This window comes from Puma concolor, chromosome D2, assembly GCF_028749965.1.
Source record: "Puma concolor isolate L17-30 chromosome D2, mPumCon1.1.hap2, whole genome shotgun sequence".
Lineage (NCBI taxonomy): Eukaryota > Metazoa > Chordata > Mammalia > Carnivora > Felidae > Puma > Puma concolor.
In genome coordinates, this window is record NC_141677.1 from 43766289 (window position 1) to 43792843 (window position 26555).

Genomic DNA, 26555 nt, shown 5'->3' on the forward strand with positions numbered 1-26555 from the left:
TACCTCCACTCAGCCACAACAGGAGTAAACAGCCTCGCTCAGCTGACCTCCCTCTCCTTGGCAGACCTGACCTCCCACCAAAGATGCTGACATCCCCACCCTCCCCTGCACCACCCCCCCGCCTCCACACTCAGTCTGCAATCTCAGCACCACAGTCCCTGTAGCTCACAAACCTGTGCCGTTGAGCGGATACCCGTTGGCTCTCCTCCAGCTCATCTCTGGCCCAGGGACCCCGGTGGCCCCACAACGTAGCAATACTGCACTGCCCAGAGGGGACCTGAGGCTGGCTACCCCTGGACGGATCTCCGGACTCTGGCACTTCCTCAGTTCCAGCTGGCTGAGGGCCACTCCGGCCAGGCTGCGCGGGCTGGCACACTTCAGCCTGGCCTCTATGAAAGCCAGGTTTGGGGCCCAGCCTTCCAGGAAACGGGCTAGGTCATAGAGGCGGCAGTCACATACCCAGGCGTTGTCCTGCAGCCCTGCAGGGATGAGAGGGCAAGTAAAAGGTGAGCCCTCGATATTCATATCCCCATGCCCAGCCCCCCTGCCCCGTCAGGGAGGACAAGGCATATCCTGAGCTCAGAGTCAGCAGACCTGGCCTCCAGGTCCAGCTCCTTGCCTCTCTAGCTGTGCAACCTTAAGGCTGGTTCTTCAACTTGAATGATAGCAGTACTTCCCTTTCAGGGTTGCTATAGGCATAAATAAAAACAAATCCTGTTAAGCATTTGGGTAAGCCATACAGCATACTGACAAAATTGGCAATTACTGCTGCCATTCCTGGACTGACCCTTTCAGGCTACTGGTCAGGCAGCGAGGATTTCAGCAATACCTGCAATATGCCAAAATAAATTTCTCAAAATTCTTTGTGACCCCTGACCCTTGATCCCTGTCCTCTCAGTTCAGTGTGGAACTCTCAGCATCACCCCAGTAAGGAGGGTGGCTCTGACATTGGTCCCTTTGATACAAGCTCAAAAGGGGAGGAGTGAGGAGGCCAGGAAATCAAATCCTATGTCATATCCCCAGCCCTCTTTACTTTAAAATTGGACTTATTTATAAAGATGACAGTAGGTCACTGCACCCACCCTTCTACATCCAAGAGCCTTCTACAGATACAGGCGTATCATGTGTCCTCATACCTAAAGCACGATTCCTTTTTACATGTTTGCATTTCTGAAATATGGAATGAATTCATTTCATGTGGTGTCTTTTTACCCCCAAAGATTGTAATTAAATTTGATAGTATGTCTAATAATCAATGGCATATTATTATTATTATTTTTTTTTAAATTTTTGTTTTTCAACGTTTATTTATTTTTGGGACAGAGAGAGACAGAGCATGAACGGGGGAGGGGCAGAGAGAGAGGGAGACACAGAATCGGAAACAGGCTCCAGGCTCTGAGCCATCAGCCCAGAGCCCGACACGGGGCTCGAACTCACGGACCGTGAGATCGTGACCTGGCTGAAGTCGGACGCTTAACCGACTGCGCCACCCAGGCGCCCCATCAATGGCATATTATTTATTTGCATGCATATATTTGATTATTTATTTGCATGCATATATTTGATATATTTAGAAGGGGAAATGTAAGGTTTGAGGAGGTTGCATATACATCTGCTTGTACACGCATGACTCTTAGGTCCTTCTGAACACCAGTTGGGAGGATACCAGTTCCTTCTTCCATCCATCCTCACTCCATCCCTCTCGTAACCGCTACCCTGTGTCACTGGTTAAATGCATTTAATGATACACCTGCACCCCAAGAATCATGAGCACCCAGCTCTGGTGGTGAGCTACCTGGCTTTCACCTCTTACAATTGAGCCCCCAAAGAATGAATGCAAATAGCAAAGTTAAGTGACAGGGAAACTTTTACCCCTAAGACTGGCAGAAGTTAAATCTTCCAACCATTTAAATTATTAGCCTCATGAGGGAATAGATTTTCATCTATCTTCTTCCCTGCTATGTCCCCAGCACCTAGAACCAAGCTCCCACACTGATAGGCACTCAAGTAAACTTGCAGAGTGAACACCTGCATTTGTGGTCTCGCACAGCACAGGTGGGGTGAGAATTGGCCCAGCCACTTGGAGACTATTAGACTGATATTAAACTGTCTAATGTGCACACTCCATGACCTATTCCATTTTTCAGTTCCTATCCTAGAGAAACATTTGTCTACGTGCACAAGGATGCATTGTCAAGAATGTTCTCTGTATCATCATAGCTGTTAATAAAATAATGGAAACGATCTAAGGGGCCAATAAAGGGAGAATGGCTAAATTAACTGTAGTATAACTATACTATTAAAAATTATGCAGTAGTTTATAAATAATGAAGCTGATCCATTTGTAGCAACTTACAAAGATTTCCAAGACCTATTGTTGAGTGAAGAAGTTAGTGCTGGTTGATATAAACAATATGACATATACAATCTGAAACTTTATGTAAAACACAGATAAAATTTCTATGTGTATGTACGTTTATATATGTATGTGTATTTAAATGCATTATTTTTTTATTTTATTTTTAATTTTTTTATTAAAAAATTTTTTTAATGTTTATTCATTTTTGAAAGACAGAGAGAGACAGAGCACAAGCAGGGGTGGGGTGGTGAGAAAGGGGGACACAGAATCCAAAGCAGGCTCCAGGCTCTGAGCTGTCAGCACCAGGGCCCAACGTGGGGCTTGAACTCACGAACCGCGAGATCATGACCTGAGCCGAAGTCGGATGCTCAACAGACTGAGCCACCCAGGAGCCCCATAAATGTATTATTTTTAAGGAGGCTTCACACCCAGTGCAGAGCCCGGCGCAGGGCTTGAACTCACAACCCTGAGATCAAGACCTGAGTTGAGATCAAGAGTTGGACGCGTAACTGACTGAGCCACACAGGCACCCCTGCAAATGCATTAAAAAAGAGAACATGCAAATGAACGTAACAGTGGCTACCTGTTAGAAGGGGGAGAAGGATTCGGGATCAGAAGAGGGAACAAAGGGTCTTTAGCTTTTTCTATAATATTTTAATTTTTTGTAATGTTTTTATTTATTTTTGAGACAGAAAGAGACAGAGCATGAGCAGAGGAGGGGCAGAGAGAGAGGGAGACACAGAATCCGATGCAGGCTACAAGCTCTGAGGCTCCAGGACTGTGAGATCATGACCTGAGCTGAAGTTTGACGCTTAACCGACTGCACTCCAGCTTTTTCTGTAATATTTTAAATGTTTACATATAACCATGTGTGAGTTATGTAATTAAAATTAATATTAATTTTCTGTAATGAATTATGCCACCTGTCACCCTCATGGCTAGGTATGAGCTTTAGGCAGGAAAAGAGATGGTTCACCTATTAAGACATTGGTTCATTACAAACAAGAAGAAATCAAAGAGAGGGGGTCAGCTAGTATAACCATTCAACTCTGCTTTGGGAAACTGAGTCGCAGGGGGCCTTTTCCTGGCTGCATGACCTGGAAGATCGCTTGTACTTCATTTTCCTTATTTGTAATACTGGGTGAATACCCCTTGCCCTGGCTGCCTGACATGGTCATTGCAGTAAAGTTATCAGATATTTCATATATATATATATATATATATATATATATATATATATATATATGAAATTTATATAGCATACATATATTGAAAAGGGCATTCAGTTAAGTGTTATTTTCAAATAAACAATTTTTTCCTGTGAGTACTATCCTATATATTATCCTTTATCAGATGAGAAAGTCTGCAGAGAGCTGGAATGGGGCTTGCTGTTCCCTGCCCTGTTTGCAGGCAGTGAGGCTTCTAAATATTCCCTCGTTGAGAGACTCTCCTGGGCCTTGGGGCAGGAGCTGCCCCAAACCATTCTGAGACTGCTCCAGCCCCTGGTGCTGGACCCTATATGAGCCAAGGTATGTTCCAGGCACATGCTGCTAGGAGGGCTCTCTTCTGATACTATCCACCCACTCCCCACCACCCACCCTCTGCCACAACTCCCCATCCCCTCACAGGACAGAGGAAAGAGAATCAGTCTATCTGACATGAGCCTTGGGCCCAAACCGCTACTTACTAAACCTCAGGTTGTGTTTGTTCATCTGTAAAACAAAGGACATTATACTTGCACTATCTACCCCCTGGGATATGGTGAGGGTCAAGTTCTGTGAGGGAGCAAGAAATTTAGGGAAGCTTCAGTGCCACACTAATGCAGATGGTCAGTAAGGACTGACCAGTTAGCAAAGAGTTAGGACCACCTTCCATCCATGTATGTGTACCTAGTGCTTAGAGGAGACTGTCAAGGGGGTGGGGGTGTTCACATGTTTTGAAGATTGTTGGAAGTTGGGTTTCCTGGAAGCAGACTCTGAGATGAACATGTGCAGCATGTTCATTAAGGAAGGAAGGAAGGAAGGAAGGAAGGAAGGAAGGAAGAGGGAGACACGGAGCTGAGAAGTGGACCTGGTGAATCCCTGGGGGACTCGGGAGCTGAAATAACCCATCAGAGTCATGCCAAGCGGCTGGGTCCTTAGACTCCCACCTGACAGGTCTTTGGATAGGGGCTGTGTCCGGAAAGGATGGGTGGCTTTGGGCAAGGCTGCTCTGCAGCTAAGGCTGTCCCTGACAGGGCTGGCAGCTGAAGGCCACTGCTGACAGTGCCCTCAAAACCTGGGCAGCCAGCTCTACCTTGACAGGGACCCAGGTGGCACACCACTGTGCCTGCCACATGTACCTACTGTGTGCTAAGAACACTCTTTTACTTGCAACTCCAACCTTTTGAGATAGATGTTATTGCCATTCTCTCTTTACAGAAGGGGAACCAAGGCACAGAGAAGCTAAGCAATTTACCCCAGGGACACACAGCTAGTAAGAAGCAGCGCTGGGATTTGAACTGGCAGCTGCACAAACCAGCCAGTGTGTGCCTCTCACTCAGTCTTCACTCAGATCCAGAAGGCAGGCGTGATTTCTATTTTTCGGGTAAAGAATCAAGACTCACAGAGGCGTAATAACTTGCCTAAGACCCCCAGGCTCCCCAAGCTGGCTCCAAGTGAAGGATACCGCCCCTTACCTAGCACCAGCCTGGTGTGGTGGCCGGGAAGGAAGGGCCCGTTCTGCAGGTGAGCCCAGGTGGCCAGCAGCTCCTGCGGGAGCCTCAGCAGCTGGTTGCTGGAGAGGTCGAGGAAGGTGAGGTTCCCCAGGAAGCGCGCGGCCTCGGGCGGCACGGCCGAAAGGCGGTTGGCCTGCAGGTCCAGCAGCCGCAGCTGGGGGGCGTCCCTGAGCGCCGCCCAGGGGAAGGCGGCCAAGCGGTTCCCGGGCAGGCGCAGCTCGCGAAGGCGGCGCAGGCCCCTCAGCATGAGGCCGCTCAGCTCGCTGAGGGCGTTGTAGGGCAGCCACAGCTGCTCCAGGCGGCCCAGCGGCCTGAAGGCCTCTCCGGGCACCTTGCGAATGGCCGTCCGCTCCAGGCGCAGTCTGGAGGTGTCCGGAGGGACGGACGCGGGGGGCAGGGTCATGTCGGGGTCGCTGCACACCACAGTCCTGGTCACAGAAATGGGGGACATTTGAGCGAGGGTCTTGCCGGGTCCGCGATCCTACCCTGCTCCCTCCCGGACCTTCCTTCAGGAGGCCTCCGGGTCTGCACGGGAACCGGGACCGCCAAACCCAGGCTCCAGGCTGAGGTGTGTCCTGGAGTGGCGCCGCGGACGAGCAGACCCCGGATTCCCCTTTGAGGGGTTCTTGCTTTGAGAGCCTTTCGCAGGGGTCCCAGAGGGCCATTTGGTCCTGTCCCTGGCTGAAGGACCTCTGTGTCCACTTACAACTCACACCACCTACAGTGCATTAAGAATGAATGGTATTCATAAATCTTGAGATCATTTTGAGCACTGCAGCACTGCATATATGTATTAAAAGTGTTCCTTTGTTAAATTATACCTCAGTTTTTGTGATATTATTTATATGACATATAATATATGTAATATCATATCATACAATTATATATATAACTTGGGCATCAGAAACGAAGCCATACACTCACTGGGTGCCTCAAGCCTCCCCTGATCCGGAGGGACCACGAGGTGATTAAGGTGTTTAAGAGCTAGGACTTGGCCCCTGAAGTTGGATTCATATCTGGGCTCTCTGCTTGCTGGCTGTGTGTCCTTGAGTATATTATATAACTTCTATTTTCCTCAGTTTCCCACAACAGACTCCACCTCCCCGGGGTGGTTTCAGGGCTTAAGTGAGGTCCTGCTGTGTACCAGTTCTGCAGACCTGTCATCTGGAGGCGTGCAATGCTATTTATTGACCACTATCAAAAATTCCTGCATCCCAGCACTGCAAAGCTCCTTGCAGTGATCCCTCTGCCCAGACAGTGACCTCCTAAACTTTGTTCTATTAAGTTTGGCACTAAAACAGAGGATAGAGAGATAAAAAGAAGCAGGCCTTGCTGTCCAAGAACCTACAGTTCAAGGCTGTGTTACGTGCCATCTCGGAGAGAGCAGCACACTCACATAAGGTAAAAAGGGAAAGATTCTCAAGGAGATAAAACTTGGAGGCTAGACCAGAGGGACCCAGCCCTTGTGCAGCCTATTTCATCTAGAGGGCTTCTCCATTCACACTGGAGCAGGTGGGGGCAGTGGTCACGTTTTGCTTTGCTAGGGGACCTTGTTCTTTTTGTACTGCTCACATCAGGCCTTCCTGATGTAACACACACTCTGCCAGCATCCATCAGTTCAGCCTGAATACTCTATTCGGAGTTGACTGGCTGAACTTGACTTGCTTTTCCTTGTCAGTGGCACAGGGGCTCCCACCCACTCACATTCTTCAGGTATACATGGACGCCCCTACTGAGGGATGGGTGCTGTGGAGATTCAGAAGAATATCAGACTCATAGCCCCTGTCCCTATACAATAGCTTACAATCCAGCTAAGGAAGATATCACTGGGGGCAGTGATATTTTCAATGATAATGGAAGTTTGACTGTTGCAAAGAGGAAGGTCTGGATGTAGGAGGGAGGACGGCAGTTGACCGGAAACATGCCCTGAAATTTATCAAGGGAGGGATCAAAGAAACCACTAAGAAGCCAGCAGGAGCCAACAGCACATCTGGTGGGGCAAACTGGGCATAAAGAACGTGGGAACACTTCTGTCCAGGTGCCCAGACTGGGCCCCCCAAGGAAACCCCAGTATCCACAAGTACCCACAAGTTCATGATCGTGGGAGCGTGGAGCATAGGCAGGTCACCCAGGCTATCCCGATGTAAGGATGGAACCCTCTGACAGTCCCTGGTTGGAGGTGGGCTGAGGAAGTCATCTGGGATGAGGAGGAAGCCTCCGTCTGACTTTGCTATCTGTGCTTGTGGCCATTGGGGACCTCAGGGCCTCCTATAGCCTTTCCTGGCATCGTTGCCCTCATAGGACGCTCCATACAGATGGGCTGGTGCCTATCAGTCATGGGACTGTCAGGCAGGTGGAACTGATGGTAAGAGCCCTGGCTTCAGAGGAAAGATGGCTACTGGCTGACATTAGAGCCCTGGAAACTGACCTTGGAATTTTATTTTCTATCTTAAGGCTAACCTGGTATCACAAGCCCTCCCCTGGTCCCTGCCCATGACAGAATTACCAGTTGAGAAGAGATCTGGAAATAGAACTAAAGCCGTGGGTTCTAGGACCAGGTCTGTCACTGATGCTGTGTGACTCTCAGCCCTGTGCTTTCTGTAAGTAGCAGGAGAGGCTCCTCATCACCCTAGTCACACTGTCCTTGGCCAGAGGCTATTTCCTGGCTGGCTCAGGGCTTAGCCCTGGCTTTTCTTGAGGAGAGAATCCTTACCTCTGATGATCCATATGAATTGGACCATCAGAGACTTGGGTCAAAAACGGAGTTCTTGTTTTTCAGACCACACAGGGTATCCTTTGGTGGGGGGATGACTCTCCATTCTTTCCATCCCCTCACACCTGATCAACCCAACACCCATTGCCAGGATCATTGTAAGTGTCACACTGATAACACTGCTGCCCTGATCAGAAATCATCAGTGGCTCCCAGCACCCATCTAAGACAAGGGAGAAAGGGAGAATGGAATTCTAAAATGTTAAAAAGATGGTAGGAAAGGCCCTGAGCCAAGGACTGAAATTCCTAAGCAAGTTGGGAAATGCAATGGTCATTAGTGGATAAGTTGAAGATGTCAGAGAAAAGATAGTCTAAAGACTGCCAAAGAGAAAAGGAGAGGGGGCCATGGTGGGAGAGCAAGGGTCCACAAATCACAGTGGCTTTGGAACACCCCATGGAAGGGAGGAGGAGAGGATGGAGGTGCTCTCAGAGCTCAGGTAGGGCTTGGGGAAAGTCAAAGAAAAGGCTGAAGATATAGGGGTGCTTGCTTGCAATGGAATGGGCACTCCTGGGCTTTTGGAAAGCCCGTAGAAATATGTTGAGGCCGAGGCTCCTGGGGGATGGGCCAGAGGTGCCCCAAAGTGGGAAAAACATGAGGAGGCAGGTGGTCACATTCTGGGTGGGGTGGTAAGAAATACCTGGGCTGTACTGGGTAACCCCAGAAGCTGAGGCAAGAGAATGGAAGAGGCCTGGGAGAAAAGGGGCTAGGGAGATATAGAGAGAATGGTGGAATAGAATGGAAGGAAGGAAGGAAGGAAGGAAGGAAGGAAGGAAGGAAGGAAGGAAAGGAAAAGAAAGAGGTAACAGAGAGACTTCTCATGCCCTTTGGAGGGTTTCCCTCCACCAGGATCCTGGAGGAGGACTCAGGATGGATCTCCTGGAGTGGGCACACTGTGTCCCACCCCTGCCCCCACGTGTAAAGAAAGGGACTTGGTACTTTCCATGCCCTGCTGGCTGGAAGACAATGCAAAGCAGACCAGCCCCCTAGGACACTTGGGCCTCAAGGGCCTGGAAGATAGAGGTCTCACCCAGCCATGTTCTGAGGACCCTGCATACAGCCCTCCCAACCCAGCCAAGCTGCTAGAGGGAAGCGGCGGGCTACCCATCCCACACACCTGGTGACATACCTGGCCTTGCTGCCATCACCCAGGATGTGGAGGCTGCAGCTGCATTGAGAGGGGCAGGAGCCGTGGGCTGGGGGGTGCCCCCAGAGGGCCAGGAGCCAGAGCATGCCCACTGCCACCCTCATGGCTCCTGGCTCCTCTGTAGCCCAGGCAGGGGCCTGTCCCTGGACTGCTCTGTCGTCCCAGCCCAGGAAGCCCAGCAGCTGCCCACTGGCTCATCAGCTACCCCCCGCCCCCGCCCCCGCCTGAGGCCATGGGATAAACACAGACAGACTGGGGATTAGGGAGGGGAGCCCTGGCCACAGCACTCAGCCGCTTATTACTCCTGGAATCACCAGTCCTAAGGGAGAGGGTGGAGGATCCTCTTCCGTGGCAACAGCCCCAGACCCAGAGAGGCCAGGGTGTGGCAAGGTGAGGCAAGTGGGCAGCCACCCAGGGGCAAGTGGCTCCTGCACTGGCCAGCTTGGCTGTCCACCTTCGAAGTCGCCTCATGCCAGCTAGGCTGTGGGCTACATGGACCCTGCCGGGGTGCCTGGGCTCAGAGAGGATGAAGACAGACCTGGCCTCTGATGAAGGCCATTGGAAATTGTCTCCTGTGACACTGTTTTATAGGGGAAAAGCAATGAGATGAAGGTGATAAAGACACTAGAAAGAGACCAAGCTCAAGGACCAGGCCAGCCTGGGTTCAAATCCCAGCTCTTCCATTTATAGGCTGTGACCCTGGATAAATTACACGGTCTCTCTTGGACTGTGTATCCTCCTCATTTGAAAAAGGGAAGTAATGTTACTCTAATCAGGGTGTTTATGAAAATTAAACCACCCAAGTTTCCCAGATTTTGATGGCCTGTGGTAATAGAAGCTCCCTCCTAAGTAGTAAGCCCACAATTTCACTGGCACTTAAAGTCACATGCTCTTAAAGGAATTGGAAAGATTCGGATACTTGATACGTTTGATCCCCAGGCTCTGCTCTCTGGTCCAGCATGCCCTACCTAGCTCCTTCAGCTTTTCCAGAAGGTTCCCTAGTGCCTGGTGCCTATAGACGTAGGCAGACCTAGACCAGTGAGGTGTGACCAAGGCAGATACCTAGGACCCCAGCGCACACATGAAATGCCTAGCTCTGTGCCAGGCCAGTTTTGACAATCTTGGCTTCTAGGAAATGTTGGTTCCCATCTCTTCCTCTCTTCCAATCCATTGGTTTTCTCAATGCTTGCCACCTGTCCCTCCTCCTCCCCAAGCCAAAAAGGGGGACCATTCCCACATCTCTGCCTTTTCCTCCTTCTGTTGGAGATGCCTTCTCATCTCTGTTTGGCCTAACCGAGCTCTGGTCTTGATTCCTGGCCCGATCCTGCTTTCCCGTCTCCCTTGAAGTCTTCTGCAGTCTTGCAGGCATGAAAAAAAACTTGACACATGTATGAACCAGTAATGCAAGGTAATTAGGAAAAGGGGTAACCGTTTATCAAGAAAGTTTTCCAAGAGGATGTGGGCAAGCACTGTGAGGTGGTTAGGCTTGGTTAGATGGGGGTGGGGTCCAACGGAGGAAAGGCATGGGAATAGGATGAGCCATTTGACCCGGATCCCAGGGGACAGGAGACCAGGCTTCTGTTTCAGCTGAACTCACAAATTACTACATGACCTCAGGTCAATTCTAAACTGCTTTGAGCCTGTTCCCTCACATGAAATGCAAAGGATGATGGTATCTAGTTCATGGAATTGCTGTAGGAGTCATCATAAGGTCAGTTAGCATAGTGCCTGGCTCTTAGTGGGGTCTCAACATTAACTATATTGCTGATAGAGCTCTGGGCCTTGGTTTCTTTATCAGAAAAGGAGTTAAATCACTCTAGACTAGTGTTTCCAAATGTTACACCATTGGCCAGTGTAACTTGATAACAGGACCTCATTGTAGAAGCCAAAGCTCTTAGCGGGGTCCTGGGCCACTAAGACAGCAGTCCCTCTGTCCCAAGCTAATGCCTTTGGGAGATTTTTATGCTCCTATAGGTTAAATGCCCTGTGGGAGTTGGGCAGTGCAGCCTGGAGGCCATATCCATGATGTATTTTTCTGAGACTTAGAAAGGATATTTCCATTGCAAAGAAGGAAACTGAGAAGACCCCAATGGTCCCACCCCAGTCCTGATAGCTGGTTAATGTCAGGTTCTGAAACACGACCTCAGTCTCTAGTCCCAGTTGGGATTCTTTCTGTGACAACGGCTGACCTGCCAAGCATCATCCTTTTCCCAGTCGCTTGTGAGCACACGCATGGAAGGACCTGGCTCCTGACCCAGTCTCAAGCACAGCTGGCACTCAAATCCCTTTTTCTGCTCCCCACCCTTCCCTTGGTTATGCAACTCTTTTCTAATTTGGCTCTCAGCCACACACCATTTGGATTCCGGGACTTTAATCCTGCCTGATTGGGCTGAAATGAATGAGACAGGCTTCCATTCCCGCTTCACAAAGGCTGCACTGTTCAACTGGTGAATGGGTTCCTTCTTTTGGGGCCAAAAGCACAGTTTAGGGCAGGGGGCAGCAAGAAGGAGCCCGAGGTCTAGCATAATCACCTGCTTGTGCCAGCACGTGAAATGGCCCTTTAAAAGGTGGAGCTTGGTTTTGGTGCGCCAGAGAAGAGCCAGGCTGGCAGGGAGAAGGGCCGAGCATGGCAGAATCTGGGTCCTTGCCCACCGGCTTCGGGGAGCTGGAGGTGCTGGCTGTGGGGATGGTGCTGCTGGTAGAAGGTGAGCCAGGAAGGACCTGGGGTGGAGCGGGCACCCAGTGGGCTCCCAGAACTCAGGTCACAGCCATGGAGCTGACAAGGAGAGGTCCCCAAACCCTGCTCCTCTGTGCCTCCACCCATGGGGCTTCTGATGGGTGCACCTGTAGGATGCAGGCCGCGGTCTGGGAGACGAGAGAGAGCAAGGCCCAGGGAGTGAAGGACATCTGCCCAGAACATGACCAAGAACCAGAATTCAGGCCTTTTCATGTCCCACCGGCCGGGAAAAATTTTAATCCACTCCCCAGAAATCCTGCTAAGAATCTCATATAAGCTCAGGCCTCTGGTAGGCTCTGGAGACAGACAGCTCTGTCACCTCCTCTTTGTGTGACTATAACCCAGTTCAGCTGGGTTCTCTGACCCCAAGTGGGTGGTGGTGAAGGTTAGATGGGGTCATGGGTGTGAAGCGCTGGCCTAGATAGACACTCAGGATTTAAGTTCATTTGCCCCCATCCTCTCCAGCTCCACATTACTCCCGCCATCTCTGTTCCCAGCCCTACGCATTTCCATTCCAGGGGCCACAAGGTGCCTGCCTCAGCCCAGAATCCCTGAGATGCTCCCTGAGGCCAGAGTTAGGGCTGGAGATCATGGTGCTGGGTCAGTCCACGACTAAGTTATTAGGGAATGCGGCCCTTTTCACAGCAGATCCAGAGAAATAATCAGCCCATTTCCTCTGAGAGCTGATGATGGAGAGGGAGGGGCAGCCACCAGGCTGGTCCTGGAAGTTTGGGACACCATTGGCTGGGGACCCTGCCCCTTTTCCTCTCTTCTGGGAACCCTACAATCTAGCATCCCTCTCAGTCCTTAAATGGACCTGGAAATTTTACCACATTAAATCTTTGCACATGCTGTTCCCTTTTTCTAGAATGTTCTTCCACACCCTGCTCTCCTAGTAAACACTCGCAAATTTGAAGACAGGATTCTCCCAACTCCTCCCTTTCAATGGGGAGGCAGGGTTCAGAGAGCAGCAAGTGGGTGACCAGGCTAAAACTAGAGATCTGGTCTGCCTGAGGTCACCCTCTCAGACTCACCTCATTGCCTGCTCCTCCAGGAAGCTCCCAGATCTCCCCTCAACCCACCTCTCCCAGGCTCTCCCTGACATTGCTGTTTGAACAGCCTCAGAGTGGCATTTTGGAATTAAACAGACCTGAGTCTGAATCCGGCTCTGCCACTCACCAGCTGTGTGCTTAGGGCAGGTTAGTTAGTGTCCCTAAGCCTGCTTCCCAGCTGTACACGGGGAGGACAGCATCCAGGTGAAGACTGAATGGGAGGATCCACAGAAAGTGCTCGGCCTCATGCCCAGCCTACAAGTGTCAGCAGCTGTTGGTAACTGTGACTGTTCCAGCATGAATCATGCTGTACCTTATTGGTTTCTTCCTTATCTTTGAGTTGGGGTGGGGCAGGATGTACATCTTATGGCCTTTAGGGTCCGAGAGCCAGCGATGTCTGACGAGCTGCACCAGTAAGGTTGCTGAGGCTCCATCCACCCCAGGCCCCCTGTTCTGACCCCAGGCAGCCTCTCCAGCCCTGACGTCAGCCATCCCTTCTTTTCAGCTCTCACCGGCCTCTGCCTCAATAGCCTCACCATCCTCTCTTTCTGCAAGACCCCGGAGCTGCGGACCCCCACCCACCTGCTGGTGCTGAGCCTGGCTCTGGCGGACAGTGGGATCAGCCTGAATGCTCTCGTGGCAGCCACATCCAGCCTCCTCCTGCCCCAGTCCCTGAGCTCGGGGGCCCAGCCTGAGCTGGGTGTCGGACAGCCAGGACAGAGGCATTCTTCCCACCTATAGAACACTGCAGGGGAAAGGGTGGGCAGGCAGCATAAGGCTAAATCCGAGTTCCAGACTATCCCTGAAGAACTAGGGCTGATTTCTAGAGTTGCTCAAACCCCACCAACAGAGCTGGATGACTGTAGGGATTAAGAGCATGGACCCTATAACCAGGCTGCCCAGATTTGAGTCCTGGCTTCGGTATTTCTATCTCTTGGCTTCTTCTAGAAGTTGAATATTATTGCCTAACTCGTACAGCAGCTGGAAGTATTAACTTGTTATTATGTGGAAGTAACTTAAATGATGCATGGCACCTAGGAAGCCCTACCTAAGTGTTCGTAAAAGCAAACAGGATTTTGACAAGTGTCTAAAACCTTATGTGCAAACCATGATCTTTCAGTATGGTGTCAGGTGTTTCCAAGATTGTTTTCTTAAGCGAACTGAACATTCCTGCTCTGGTTTCAGGCATTCAAATAGAGGCTGGAACACACCCGAGTGTGACGCTCAGGGCTGACCAGTCTGTGGGGTCTGAATCAGTGACAATTCCTTATCCTGATCTCCGCCTGCTCCTTCCCAGGCTTAGGGAGGAGAGCAACAGAAGCTGTTTTGGTTGGTTGGCCCATGGAGCTAAGAGCTGGAGCCCTCAGCTCTACCCTCTGGCTTAGTCTTCATCTGCTGTCTGACCTTGGTTCAGTACCTTTTCCTGTCTGAGCCTCAGTTTTCCTATCTATAGAATAAAGGCATGGGCTTTCCTCCTGACTACGATGTTCCATTTCCCATGCTGGAGGCTTCTGGCCACACAGAGAGACCCTTGGGTCCTACCGAGGTGCAGAAAAAGACACTGAGCCCAGGGTATTTGCACTGGGCTCCACCCATTCACCTTGGGGACTTGACCTCTGAGGCTGCTGTTTCCTCTAGGAAAAACAGATCATAAAGCCCTCTTCTGGGGAGCTGAGCCAACATTCAGGAAGGTGCCCTCCAAGCTTCGGAGGGGCAGGTGTGGGAGAAGGGCAGGGACAGAGGGAATGGGTCACTGGTCCCAATGTCTCCCACAGGCGCTGGCCCTATGGCTCCAACGGCTGCCAGGCTCATGGCTTCCAGGGCTTCGTGACGGCGTTGGCCAGCATCTGCAGCAGCGCAGCCATCGCCTGGGGGCGCTATCATCACTACTGCTCGCGTACGTCTTTGGGTTCCTGGACTGAAGGGACATCTACACAGTGAGGGTGGTCAGGACAAAGGTCTACACTGTGTTACCCAGTCCAGGGGAGTGTGGGTGGGTGTCTGTCTGTGAGTGTGTGGTGTGGGCATTCAGGAAAGGAGGGAGGCTGGGAGAGTGGACTTGAAAGGAGCTGAGGCACCTGCCTGAAAAGCTGCCTGTGCCCTCAATGCAGCCTCAGGCAAGTCAGGAGTCCTCTCTGAACCTTAGTCTCCACTAAGAGCAGATTTTTGTAACCAACCTCCCAGTTTTTGGACATCAGATGAGATCATGGATACAGAAAATGCTCTTGCAGACAGGCCCTGTTGGGGGGCAGAAAGGCAGTGTGTGTGTGTGTGTGTGTGTGTGTGTGTGTGTGTGTGTGTAGCTGGGCATGTGTCCCTGCACCTCACACTTCCCTAGGGCCTCTGCCATGCCAGGGCGTCATGAAGCCTAGTCTGACTCTGGATTTCCCAAACTGTATTGTCAAATATCACCTTCGTAATTGGCCACATCCATGTACCACCTGCTCTGTTATTTACTCAATTTTTTTTTCTTAAAAGTGATTCACTTTGAAAAATTTAAACACCTGCTTTAGTTTCATCCTCAACAATATCTGTGAAATGACAACTTTGATGTTCTTATAATTTTAGCACACAAAAAACATGTTCACCCACAGTCCATCTAGAATCCCACTCACATCCAGGGATATGTGAACATACTTTGGGGAGCTGTGACTCAGCTAACCCTCATTGTAAACCCCCAACTTGCAGACTGGGAAGCGGAGGCTCAGGGAAGTTAAGTAGCTTTCCCAAAGTCACACAGCTAGTAGAGGCCGAGCTGGGATTGGGTATGGCCTGGATGCCTCCCGGGGGGGGGGGGGGGGGGTCACTCCCTTTGTCTCCTGGGCCCCAAGTTCTGAGCTGTAGCTCTGCCTGGCATGGGGGCTACTGTGGTGTCCATGGCCAGCATGGCCCGAAGCATCGGGCATGGCCCCTTTGGAATCTGCAGATCTGCTCTTGCCACACACACATAGCCCCCTGCCCTTGGCAAAGTCACACACCTCTCTCCAGGCCAAAAAATTGCCTTTGTTCTTATCATTTCTAGTGGCAGGTTAGCCCCACCTGCCCCAGCTGACCATGGAGCTCCTCCTGGGCCACTCCTATCCCAGCCCAGCCCCCAAAGCTCCCTCGGGCCATCGTGTGTGCACATGCATACACATACATGCACTCACACATGTGCACATACACAATGCATACCTTCTCAGACAGCAACAGGCTTCTCCACCTCAACATAGAGCAGTTAGTCCCTATCCAGGGATCCCTAGAGCAAAGCCTTTCCTGTGCTGGAAAGCACCCTGGAGCACTATGGAAACAGGGAAGGCGAAAGGAGGGTGTTGGAACTTACCTACTCCATACTGGGTGACCCTGGGCAGGTCACCTTGGTCATGTTTCCAAAGCCAAAAAAGCGACACATGGGACATGGTAGGTATTAATTATTATGTCCACAGTTAGGGGGAGGGGTGTCTTAGCTCAGGCTGCCATGACAAAATACCATATACTGGATGCTTAAACAACAGAAGTATATTTCTCACCATTTCTGGATGCTGGGAGTCGGAGATCAGGGCACCAGCACAGTTGGGTTCCAGTGAGAGCCATCTTCCCGGCTTGCAGACAGTTGCCTTCTTGCTGAGTCATCACATGGAGAAGAGAGATCATCTCTCTTTTTCTTCTCTCTTAAGGGAAATAATCCCATCATGGGGGCTCCACCCTCATGACCTAATTACCTTCCAAAGGCTCCACCTCCAAATACCATCTCCCGGGGATGAGGGCTTCCCCATATGAGTTTGGTGGGAACATTCAGTCCACAGCAGGGGATGACACTCAAGCAAATTGCATCTGGGACTGTATCAATGGAAGTAAAGTGTCAAGATGAGGGTGGTTGTAGATCTGTTCTCTGCTGATCAAACCCCACCTGGAGTACTGCCTTCTGCTCTGGGGTCTTGTCTACAAAAAAACATGACAAATAAGCCGTATAAGGAGGCACCTGGGGAAGGCATTCTGAAGCTAGGTCCAGGAGGAAGCACTGGACGGGAAGGGCTGGATCAGGCTGCCACAGAGAAGGGACATGGAGGAGGTCAGGTCAGTGGGACTGGTCATGGCAAAATATGCTGCCAGGACCAAGTGTAGTTATTGGCACTGAGATAGGACCCTAAGCCCCAGGTCAAGAGCCCTCTTAGGGTATCTTGGAAGCAGAGACAGTGGTCTGCTTCTGAGTAACAGCTAAGAACGGTGATACATCCAGCCTTCTGCCTCCCTCCCTCATAACCCTCATCTGAACCACTACCTATGCTTCTTTACTAAGTTGGTTTTGGAAAACACACCTACTTCTTTGCTACTCCCTCCTTTTCTGTCCCCAAAAAAGATGGAAAAGAGAGTCTGCCAGGAGATCTTCACCACCCATTATCTCTTTTATTCTCCATAACAATCCTCTGAGGTAGGGATTATCATTCCCATTTTGTGGAGGAGCAAATGGAGGCTCAGAGAAACTTTTAACTTGCCCGAGGCACTAAGCTATCGACCTTCAGAGCCAGGATTTAGGAATATTCTGTGTGATCATGAAGTCCATTGTTTTTCATTTTGCCTAGCTATTACCTCCTCTCAACCCTCTTCCTCTCTCCCATTCAGGCAGCCAACTGGCCTGGAATACGGCCATCTCCTTGGTGATCTGTGTGTGGCTGTCTTCTGCCTTCTGGGCAGCACTGCCCCTCCTGGGCTGGGGCCACTATGACTATGAGCCGCTGGGGACGTGCTGCACCCTGGACTACTCCAGGGGGGACAGGTGAGGTGGGAGGAGCAGCTACAAATCTCCCTTCCTTGGGAACCTTTCTGTGAGTCCTTTCAACAACAGTGTCACAGCTGAAAATCCAAGTGGGGAAATGTCAACATTTGCCAGTCAATCTCAACTCCTTAGTTATGACATCCACTTGCAAGTGGACAATGGGACTGGGGAAAGTGCATTCTGAAGACTGACCAAGTGATGGGCATGTTATACAAGCTGGGGTGTAGAGTTGTCCCAAGAAGGGGCATTACCCAGTGAGCTGTTGACCTGTGTCAGTTACAACAGCAACTGAGCCCGTGACCCCTTTGCCATCTTCTTCATGGTTAGTTGTCCCAGCTCTGACCTGATCAGTTTCTAGGGTGAGCCATGTCCTTTGTTCAATAGATTCAAAAATGTCTTTGCACTGGGAGGGACCTCCTTGGCATAGAGTTCAGTTCTTGGAATTTCCTGAGCATCTACTGTGAACCAACCCTTGGACCTAGTCCTGGGCGACAAAATTGATGCACGATGGCCTCCACCATTATGGAGCATATGTCTAGTACTGCCCCATCCACAAGGCTCTGGGGACACCAGGGCTTACACCCTTTAGGGGACACCTTGGGGAAGGGTCCAATGGGCTCCAGCCCCCCTCTTGCTTCTACTAGGGTCATGTCGCATTCATCTGCTTTCCATGTTGACTATGTTTACTCATGAAGCATCTGCCCCTGATGACAGTCTTTCCAGGTGAAATGTACTTGAGGACCCTAGGTCTGGCCCAAGTGTCTCTCCAGGGTGCTCCCTACAGGTATCTCCCCAGCCAGGGTCCAGTCCTCTGGCAGCCTTTCCTCCTACCCCTCCTTAGTGGGCAGCACCCAGAATGGGTAACATTTCTCCCCTTCACAGAATGAGAATCTACCTCCTTGTGACTCCCACCTGTTCCTGGTCAGCCCTCCCACCTCCCCATGACCCTACCTAGGACACCAGGCTCTCCTGGAAATCCTTCAATGTTTTCTTCAATGACACAGCATCCAGTCTCTTTCTTATTTGTAGACCCCTTTCAAATCCCTCTGCCAGGAACACTCTTTGAATGATCCTTCCTCTTGGTCCATTGATGTATCTTCCATTTGGTAAACACATTTTCCATTTTCCATGCTTGGGGCACATAATGTGAACAAGACTGAGCACTTGAACTGCCCAACAGCAAGTTGAAGGAGGACTCTCCCTCATTTCAGCTCTCTGGCTCCTAGAGGCAAGTTCAAGGAGGGCCCAGTGGCTCCCTGTCTCTAAGCGGACTCAACCTGGGACCCGGGAACAACCATACTCTGAGCACTTGTCTGATGAGAGCAGTTCCCTACCTGTGACTGTCTAGCACAACCACTGATGAGCCTTCCCTGAGAGATGGTCCTGACTCCTCTACCTACTCTGCCTGCAGAAACTTCACCAGCTTCCTCTTTACCATGGCCTTTTTCAACTTCTTCGTGCCTCTCTTCATCACATTCATATCCTATCGGCTCATGGAACAGAAACTCAGGAAGACTGGCCACCTCCAGGTAAGGACCAATTCCCAGAGCAAAAGAAATCTCTTTGTCTCTCTCAGGGAACATGAGTGATGTGAGAGACAGTAGTGAGGGGTTTTCTGTGTTTTCAGTGATCAGGAGAAAATTCAGCTTTCTCAGAGCTTTGCGGGGGTTAGAGCAGGAATGCACCCTCCCCATTGCTGGGCATCGTCAAAACCTGGGAGGAAGGGTCAGGACTGCTTGGACTCACCAGACCCCATAACCTTGAACCGGGTCACCCTGTTGGACACCATCCATGCTGTCACCTTTTGTTCTTTCCAAGGATTTGAGGGTTGGCACAAAGTTACATGTTTTTCAAAAGCTTCTTTTAAATTGCTCCCAAGATGTCTAATTTACCCACAACATAAAATCACACCCGCAAGCACATTTTTCCAAGAAAAATAATTCTTCAAAATAAGCTCTCCTGGCCATTTCTGAATCTCTGCATTAATATTCCCTTTCCACAATTTTCTTTTGTCACCTGGACAACCTCTAGAGATGAGCCTTAACAAGCACTGAAATTTCAGAAAAAAAATCTGATTCCTCTCAAAGGAAGGTTTTGTTATCACTATGTCACAGGGTGGAAAATTGAGGCTGTGAGAGTCTGTTAAGTAAGTAGCCACAAGCTCCATAACTAGTAATAACAGAGTTGGATCAAACCCGGGTCTGGGACTCCATGACCCAAGTGGTCATAGAGTGCACAAGAAACACTCAATCTTTGTTGAGACACTCAATCTGCCCTGATTTTTTTTTCCCCCTGTGAATTGGAAAAGGACTGTACAAATCGATTTTAGCCAGAGATCTAAGTTGCCCCCAGTCAGCAGGAGGAGGAGGAGGACTGAGGGCGGACCAGGATTCTGGCTCTGGGCTGTTGCTCCCCTGCCCTCACCTCCTCCAGGCTGTCCTTCACACTGCCCGCCCAAGCCCTGCCTGGGTGCTCAAAGTTGCCACGTTTATCCGAGGTTCAATGGGCCAAGAGACAGGGCTGCCACACTGATTTTCTTTTTTCTGGCTTGACTTGAAACCATCAGTTCAGGAAGCATCAGCAGAAGTCTCTGTGCATGGGCCCAGGGACTTCAGCCAAGAGCAGAGCAGTTTCCAAGTGACACTGTCTCCGCCTCGGCCCCGCCCCAGGAGGACTGTTTCTCTTTTCTTTTTTCCTTTCCTTTCGTTCCTTTCCTTTCCTTTCGTTTCCTTTCCTTCCCTTCCCCCCCCCTTTTTTTAATGGGGGGCAATTCAAGAGAAAAAATGTCTCCCAACTAACATATTTTTATTCCATGAAAAAAAGTGTCCTCTTTCAACTTAAGTCACCTCCTTTCTTAAAGGGAGACGCGGTCAAAAAGAAAATAGGCACTGATATTGAGCTTCAGCTTTTTAACATCTGAGTGTGTGTGGGAAGCAGGCAACTTTCCTCCTGAAGTTCGATCGCAAGTCGTGCAGCCTCCCTGTGGCCAGAGGTGGCAACACAGGCCCTGCTCCCCGGTTGTGTCTCACACCTTGGAAAGCCGCTTTGAACCCAGGACAGGTTGGCACACCAGGTGGCTGCAGCTGCTGATGGCTGATGGGAGCTGGTTCTGGGACTGAGGTATGGGGGCAGCTCATATGGGGAGCCTCCTTCACACATCCACACTCCCAGAGCCCGGGGTTCCTCAGAAGGAGTGCAGACCAGAAAGGAAACTCATTATCTGTCCCCTAGTCCCCTGCCTCCAGGTAAGTCAAGCATGATCAAGCCATTTTACAGACAAGGCAAATGAGGTCAAGTAAGCTTAGAGGACAGGCTTAGGGTCCCACAGCTTGCACGCCAGAGAGGTCTTTGTGGCCCCACAGCCTGATCACACAGCCCCGCCCTGCTGAGTGCCCGCCTGGTCCCTAGGCGTGTGGGGCTGCAGTCGCCTGAAGCAAGTCAATGCCTCCCTCCCATGACACTCTCTCCCCAGGTGAACACCACTCTGCCGGCCAGGACACTGCTGTTCGGTTGGGGCCCCTATGCCCTCCTGTACCTATATGCCACCATCGCGGATGTGAGCTCCGTCTCCCCCAAGCTGCAAATGGTACAGACACCTCCCGCACCCCAAGTTAGAACTCTCTCCATGTCTGTGTCTCTGTCATGCTCCATCTCTCCCTCCTACTTTATGGCCTTCTGCTAGTCTCTTTCTCTCTTCCTTTGAACACTCATAACGCATCGGGAATTTGTTTGTCTCCTGGGTCACACGGGGCTGCTGCTTGACATTGCTTAGGACTCTGGTACCAAGGCTGAGACTGGTGCTCGGGAAGGAGGGCGTTTGCATGCACCACCCGCCCTCTGGTCAAGGAAGCCTTAGGAGTTGCAGAATCAAGCCATGGACAGAGGACCGGTGGCTGCAGTGGAGTGGGGGTGGGGGGAAGGGCTGGGCAGGGCCAGGGTCGCCACGTGGGACCAGGGAGAGGAGCCGAGGCTGTGAAGCTTCTTCCCTGAATTTTTCTGTCACGCAGGTGCCGGCCCTTGTTGCCAAAACGGTGCCCACGATCAATGCTATCAACTATGCCCTGGGCGGCGAGATGGTCCACAGGGGGATTTGGCAGTGCATCTCACCTCAGGGAAGCGGGCTGGACCGAGCCCGGTGAGGTTCTCCGTGGAGCCGCTCAGACCCAGGCCCACCCCTGACACCCCGGACCGAGCCCAGTGTGACGAGGCTGCCCTGGGATCCTGCCCGGCAGCCTCAGAAGCTAAGCTCCACACACTTGCCCGCTGACTGCCCCGACGGCTCTGTTGGGCCTGGCCCTAGGTCGGACACGAGGGATTCAGAGAGCAACCAGGCCTCGTGGGAGGAGCTGGGACTTCAGAGCCAGCCAGACCCGAGTTTCCGTCACAGCCCTTGAGACAGAGGCCGAGAGACCTTGGGAAAGTCACTCACTCTGAACCGAGCTTCCTGACCTAGAACATTAGGCCTCCATGGGGCTGCTGTGAGGCTTAAGCAAGATAATGTATACGCACCATGCACACAGAAGCTCATCGAAACAGCTGTCGGGGCTCAGAGTCTTACATAGAAAGGGGTGAGAGCGCCAAGTCGCTTGTGGGAGGGCAACCCAGGCTGTCCGCGTTCAAATGCCGCTTATTAAATTGAGATCTGGTGCCAGTGACTGAGTCTGTCTGTGCATCTGCTTCCCAACTTGTAAGATGTGATGACAGAAATGGTGACTTCACCATGCAGAAAGCACCGGAACGTTACCTGGCACATTCAGGGCTCGCTGAGAGTTAGCCACCAGCACCTGCCAGTCAGAGACAGCTAGCTGCAGGTTACTTAGTTGCCAACATTACAATTCAAGACAATCCATTTAAAAGTCCAGATGTCCGAAGATGAGGCCCCACCAACCTGGAGGAGGCTCCATGGTGACAGTTTGTAGAGCTCAGGGCAGCTCTGTCCCGGTGCCCAGGGTTCGTTCCCTTCCACCAACTGTAGCTTTATATTCCCTGCAGAGCCTGCAGGCATCTGGGCCTGTGACAGTGATGCCGGGGCCCCCCTCTGTGGATGTACATCTGCACCTCCAGCAGAGTCAGCATTTCAGGAACAAGGTGTGGCAGGTGCGCAGACCCGGGTGGAACCCGTTGTCTTAGAGGGAAGTGGAGAAGGTTGGCAGGGAGACGGTGGGCTCTACAGAAGGTCTGATGATGGAGAGCCAGCTGCCCCAGGCGCCTCAGATGCAGGAAGGACGAAAGCTCCACCTCCTGATGCTGAGCAGGGAAGGGACAGGTTCCCGGGGTGGGGGTGGAGGGGTGGGAGATAGAGTGGTCATGAGAACAACATCTGGGGTCCCTGTGCACCAGGACGTGCCTCTCAGCTCTGCAGATGCAGGAGATCAGACCACATAAACATAACTCACAAGAAGTCTGCTCCAAACGGAGGCCAGTTCGGTCTGTTGTGAAACCAGGTGGAGTGGGGAGGGAAGCAGCCCGCCCACAGCACTGTTTCCTAGACCACGCCCTGTGCCCAGTGCTGTAGAGACAAGATGCCACTCAGCCTCATTCCAGCGACCAGTCGGGGTCCCTGTCATGGGCCCCGGAGTGGGGACTGACGGGAAATCCTGGGGCCTGAGCTGTGCTCACACACAGCCTGAGCGGGTGGCCGCAAAAGTGATCGTGTCCAGAGCCCAGAGATTCTGACCCTGCCCCCACAGCCCATGGATCCTTAAATTGTCTTTACTGGGGACCCCCTCTTCACTCCACAATTATAGACTCTAACCTTGTAAGGTGGGACAAGGGAGCACAGAAGAGAAGGGAGGTGACTCCCAGACTCAGAGAGAGAAGGAAGACAAAGAGGCTGAGGGTGCCCAGCAAGACTGGCCAGTGTCGCCAAACAGATCCTGTCCCACCTGTGGTCAAAGAGCAGGGGAGGAATGCAGGTTGGATGGGCACAGTCAAGGACACCTGTAGCTCAAACCCTGCATCCCGAGCCTGTGTAGAGGGGGGAAGGTGGGCTCAGGGCCTTTCCACCCTGCACTGGGCTGGTGGGAGATGGCAGGGCTGAAGCAGCACCCCATGGGGAATGACCAAAGCCCCAAGTCCACCCACACCCCAGCCTCTCACTCACGGAATGGGTTTAGGAAGCTTTGTCACCTTTGAGCTTTTTTGCCCATGTCCCAGAGCACTTTCAGGGTCTCGAGTCCTGGTGGACCCTGTGTGCAGAGCCTGTCCTCTGCCCTCCTTGCCACCACCCTCCATCATCCTGCCCTCAGGGACCAGAAGGACAAGGGAGGTGAGTCCTGCCTCACACCCATTTCCCTGCAAGCCCGTGGCACTGTCACTGGGAGAGGAATCAGAGCCAGGCCCAGAAGGTGGTCAGCACCTTAAAAATGTTAGAGCACAGTCCCTAACGCCCTGGAACCTCCCGAGGCTCCTTTCACTCTGCCTGGCCCCCACCCAGGCCCATTCACAGCCCCCAGACTGTCTGCTGATTTTCTAGGGTGACCATGTGTCACTTTTACTATCAGGAAAACATACGAAGAAAGCAGTTACTTTTGTCTCCTTGAAGTGTTTGTTTCCTGGCCCCTTCTGGTCGTTGATTTTGGTGAGAGTCCTTCCCCACCCCTTCGCTCTCCTGCCCCCTCAGGCTCCCGTTGAGCAGTGTCGGCCCCAGGTCTCTTTCCTCTGTTCACTTATGTGGCCCCGGTTGCCACTAGTAGGGACAGTGCCCTGCTCCCCCCACAGAGACACCATGGGCTTTGCGGGACATGCCAGCCTGGTCCCCCAACCCACACCATCCACCACTGGTGCCATCATGCTGTCCCCAAGTTCCTGCATGCCAGGGGAACCGGACCCCATGGTGGCAGGGAACCAAGGGCAAGGAGACATTGTGTCTGAGTCACTGTGCTGATGGACTGATTTGGGCCTGAGATCCTTTCCAGTCACCTCAGCCCTCATATCTCTTCCTGGCCTTTGTGAGTAAAACCTGTGCTAATGTGGCTAAGATGTCAAAAGCAGAGATTAGGGCCCCGCTGTGTCCAAGTAAGTGGAATCAGACACAGTAATAAGCATTCCCAACATCACCCAGAAGTTTTTCTCAGAATCTCTGCAAGTCTCTATGTCAAAACTAAACTCTTTTCCCTCATTCTAGACAAATCAAACATGTCCTCTGAGTGTCACTGTACACGTGGTTTAATCATGTGTTTCAACAGAATTGAAACGGGGAGCAGTTCAGCCCCATTCCGTATTTTCCAAGTTTCTGTGGCTTGACTTGGTAACCCACGTGCCACCATTATTTTTAAAATGTAACCTACAGGGGAGGAGAGCCACATGCGTGCCCTCGTGTGTGGTGACGAGGCTCCAGCCCTGCCATCCCCTCCCTGGGTGGCCCTGGGTCAATCACGAGCCCTCTCGGGCCTATCCGTTCCAATCTTCTCAATTTGAGCAGGCTCTGACAAGGGCAGAAGATTTTCAGACACTATCCAAAGTCTCTTTTTCAAACAAGATCGTGTTATGGATCCTATGTTTTTGGTCCTCCCTAAAATTCATATGTTGAAGCCCCCCCTAGCCCCCAACATGACTATATCTGGAGATAGTCTTCACAGACATGATTAACTGAGGTCATAAGGGTGGGGCCCTGATCTAACAGGACTAGTGTCTTTGTAAGAAGAGATACCAGAGATTTTTCTCTCTCCTCTCTCCCCTGAGCATATGCATCAAGGAGAGGCCGTGTGAGGACACAGTGAGAAGATGGATGTCCGCATGGCTAGGGGGGAGCTCTCACCAGACACCAGCCCTGATGACACTTTGACCTTGGACCTCTACCTCCAGAACTATGAGACAATAAATTGCTGTTGCTTAAGCCTCTCGGCCAGTGGTATTTTGTTACAGCAGCCATAGCAGACTAATACAATGTTGCACCAAAGCTCATTGTTGGAAACAGATGACAGCAGAGGGGATGGAGTGCCTGGCTGGTGCCACTGCTCCCCAACACCCAGAGTACTCACCCAGTCTCACTTCTGCAGAACCTGGAATTGTATGAAACTCAATTTATAAGGCACAAAATTTGTTTTCTAAGACCATCTACCATTCTCAGATCCATTTATTTCAGAGTTGATTTTTGCAAAGGAATATAAGTACAGTAGAATAATATCCCCCAACCCACCCCATCTGGGAAAGATGGCTCTGCCTCCTGACAAATGGACTTACATTAAAGTCACAAACAAAATAGCCAGTTATCTCTGAGGTATAGGAATGTACAGTCTCTGGTCTCCTCCCTCAAAGTCCCCACTGGGACCATTTTTTTTTTCTGGGGAGGAGAGGGACTGTGTGCCCGATTTGATTAGCAAAAAAGGAAATATGACTATAGCCTAAACTATGGTCTATATTTTTGCTCAAAAGTAAGGGGATTTTTGCAAATTTTCTACAAAGAGAAATAAATTCAATAACAAGGTAACAGGCCTAATTTATGTATATCTTTCTCCTTGCCATGGAATCGATAGGATTTCTGTTGTTTTCCCTGTTAGAGACACTCCTGGTTCAATTTGCTCAAATACAAGCTTACTCTCCCTCCCACCAAACTGCCTCCAGTATTATTTTCCCTATCTCTGTAAATATCATTACTATCTGTCCTGTCATATAAGCTAAATGAAAGGAAAAGGAGGGCAGGAAAAAAGCAAAGATCTAATATGCATAAATCCTGGGCAGGTTAGGACAGCGCAGTGCTTAGGTTCTACCACAAGGTGGCAGTGCTAACTCAATGATAAATTGATCCTGCGCGGCAGCCCTGGAGGTGCCTTTCTGAAGAGCCTGGGAGTTTCCTGGTGAGGCCACGTGGGTGAATTCTTGATTCCTGCAGGATCTCAGGCAAGCTTCCTTTTCTGCTCTTGGTACAGAAGCCTAATGTGTAGCTGTTTTCTACCTCAAATGATGATATGATTCCACATCTCTCCTTGAAGGAAAAGAAATTTCATGCCCGTTGGCCAGAGCGCGCGCGCCCAGATGGCCCTAGCAGAATTCCCCTTTTCTTTGCTTACAGAGCAG

The 26555-nt window shown here is 51.1% G+C and overlaps 2 protein-coding genes across 4 annotated transcripts in view; one reads left to right on the top strand and one right to left on the bottom strand.

The window, feature by feature from the left end:
* LRIT1 (leucine rich repeat, Ig-like and transmembrane domains 1) overlaps positions 1-26555 on the bottom strand; it is a 53591-nt gene that overhangs the window by 4736 nt on the left and 22300 nt on the right. The window contains exons 2-4 of one of the 2 annotated variants that reach the window (XM_086680163.1): positions 16291-16431; positions 5037-5503; positions 174-479 (exon numbers count right to left, since the gene is read on the bottom strand). In XM_086680163.1, coding sequence (XP_086536289.1) covers positions 174-479; positions 5037-5478 — 748 coding nt within the window. In that variant the 5' untranslated portion in view covers positions 5479-5503; positions 16291-16431. Of the gene's footprint in view, positions 1-173; positions 480-5036; positions 5504-8974; positions 9172-16290; positions 16432-26555 lie in introns of those variants that run through there. The other variant, XM_025918295.2, reaches the window with a different exon arrangement.
* RGR (retinal G protein coupled receptor) lies at positions 11591-22730 on the top strand. 2 transcript variants are annotated; one of them, XM_086680167.1, is made up of 7 exons: positions 11591-11697; positions 13287-13441; positions 14555-14678; positions 17384-17537; positions 18949-19066; positions 21010-21123; positions 22530-22730. In XM_086680167.1, the coding sequence occupies exons 1-7, from the start codon at positions 11619-11621 to the stop codon at positions 22665-22667; spliced, it is 882 nt and encodes a 293-aa protein (XP_086536293.1). In that variant the 5' UTR covers positions 11591-11618; the 3' UTR covers positions 22668-22730. The 2 variants fall into 2 exon arrangements, with proteins under 2 accessions (XP_086536293.1, XP_086536294.1); XM_086680168.1 differs by lacking the exon at positions 22530-22730 and adding an exon at positions 21545-22192.

Excerpts from the sequence above, each read along its gene's own strand:
- RGR (XM_086680167.1), top strand. The coding sequence starts at position 11,619 with ATGGCAGAATCTGGGTCCTTGCCCACCGGCTTCGGGGAGCTGGAGGTG. Across the intron at positions 11,698-13,286 it reads GATGGTGCTGCTGGTAGAAG|CTCTCACCGGCCTCTGCCTC; the intron begins GTGAGCCAGGAA and ends CCTTCTTTTCAG. Across the intron at positions 21,124-22,529 it reads TCTCCCCCAAGCTGCAAATG|AGCCTGCAGGCATCTGGGCC; the intron begins GTACAGACACCT and ends TATTCCCTGCAG.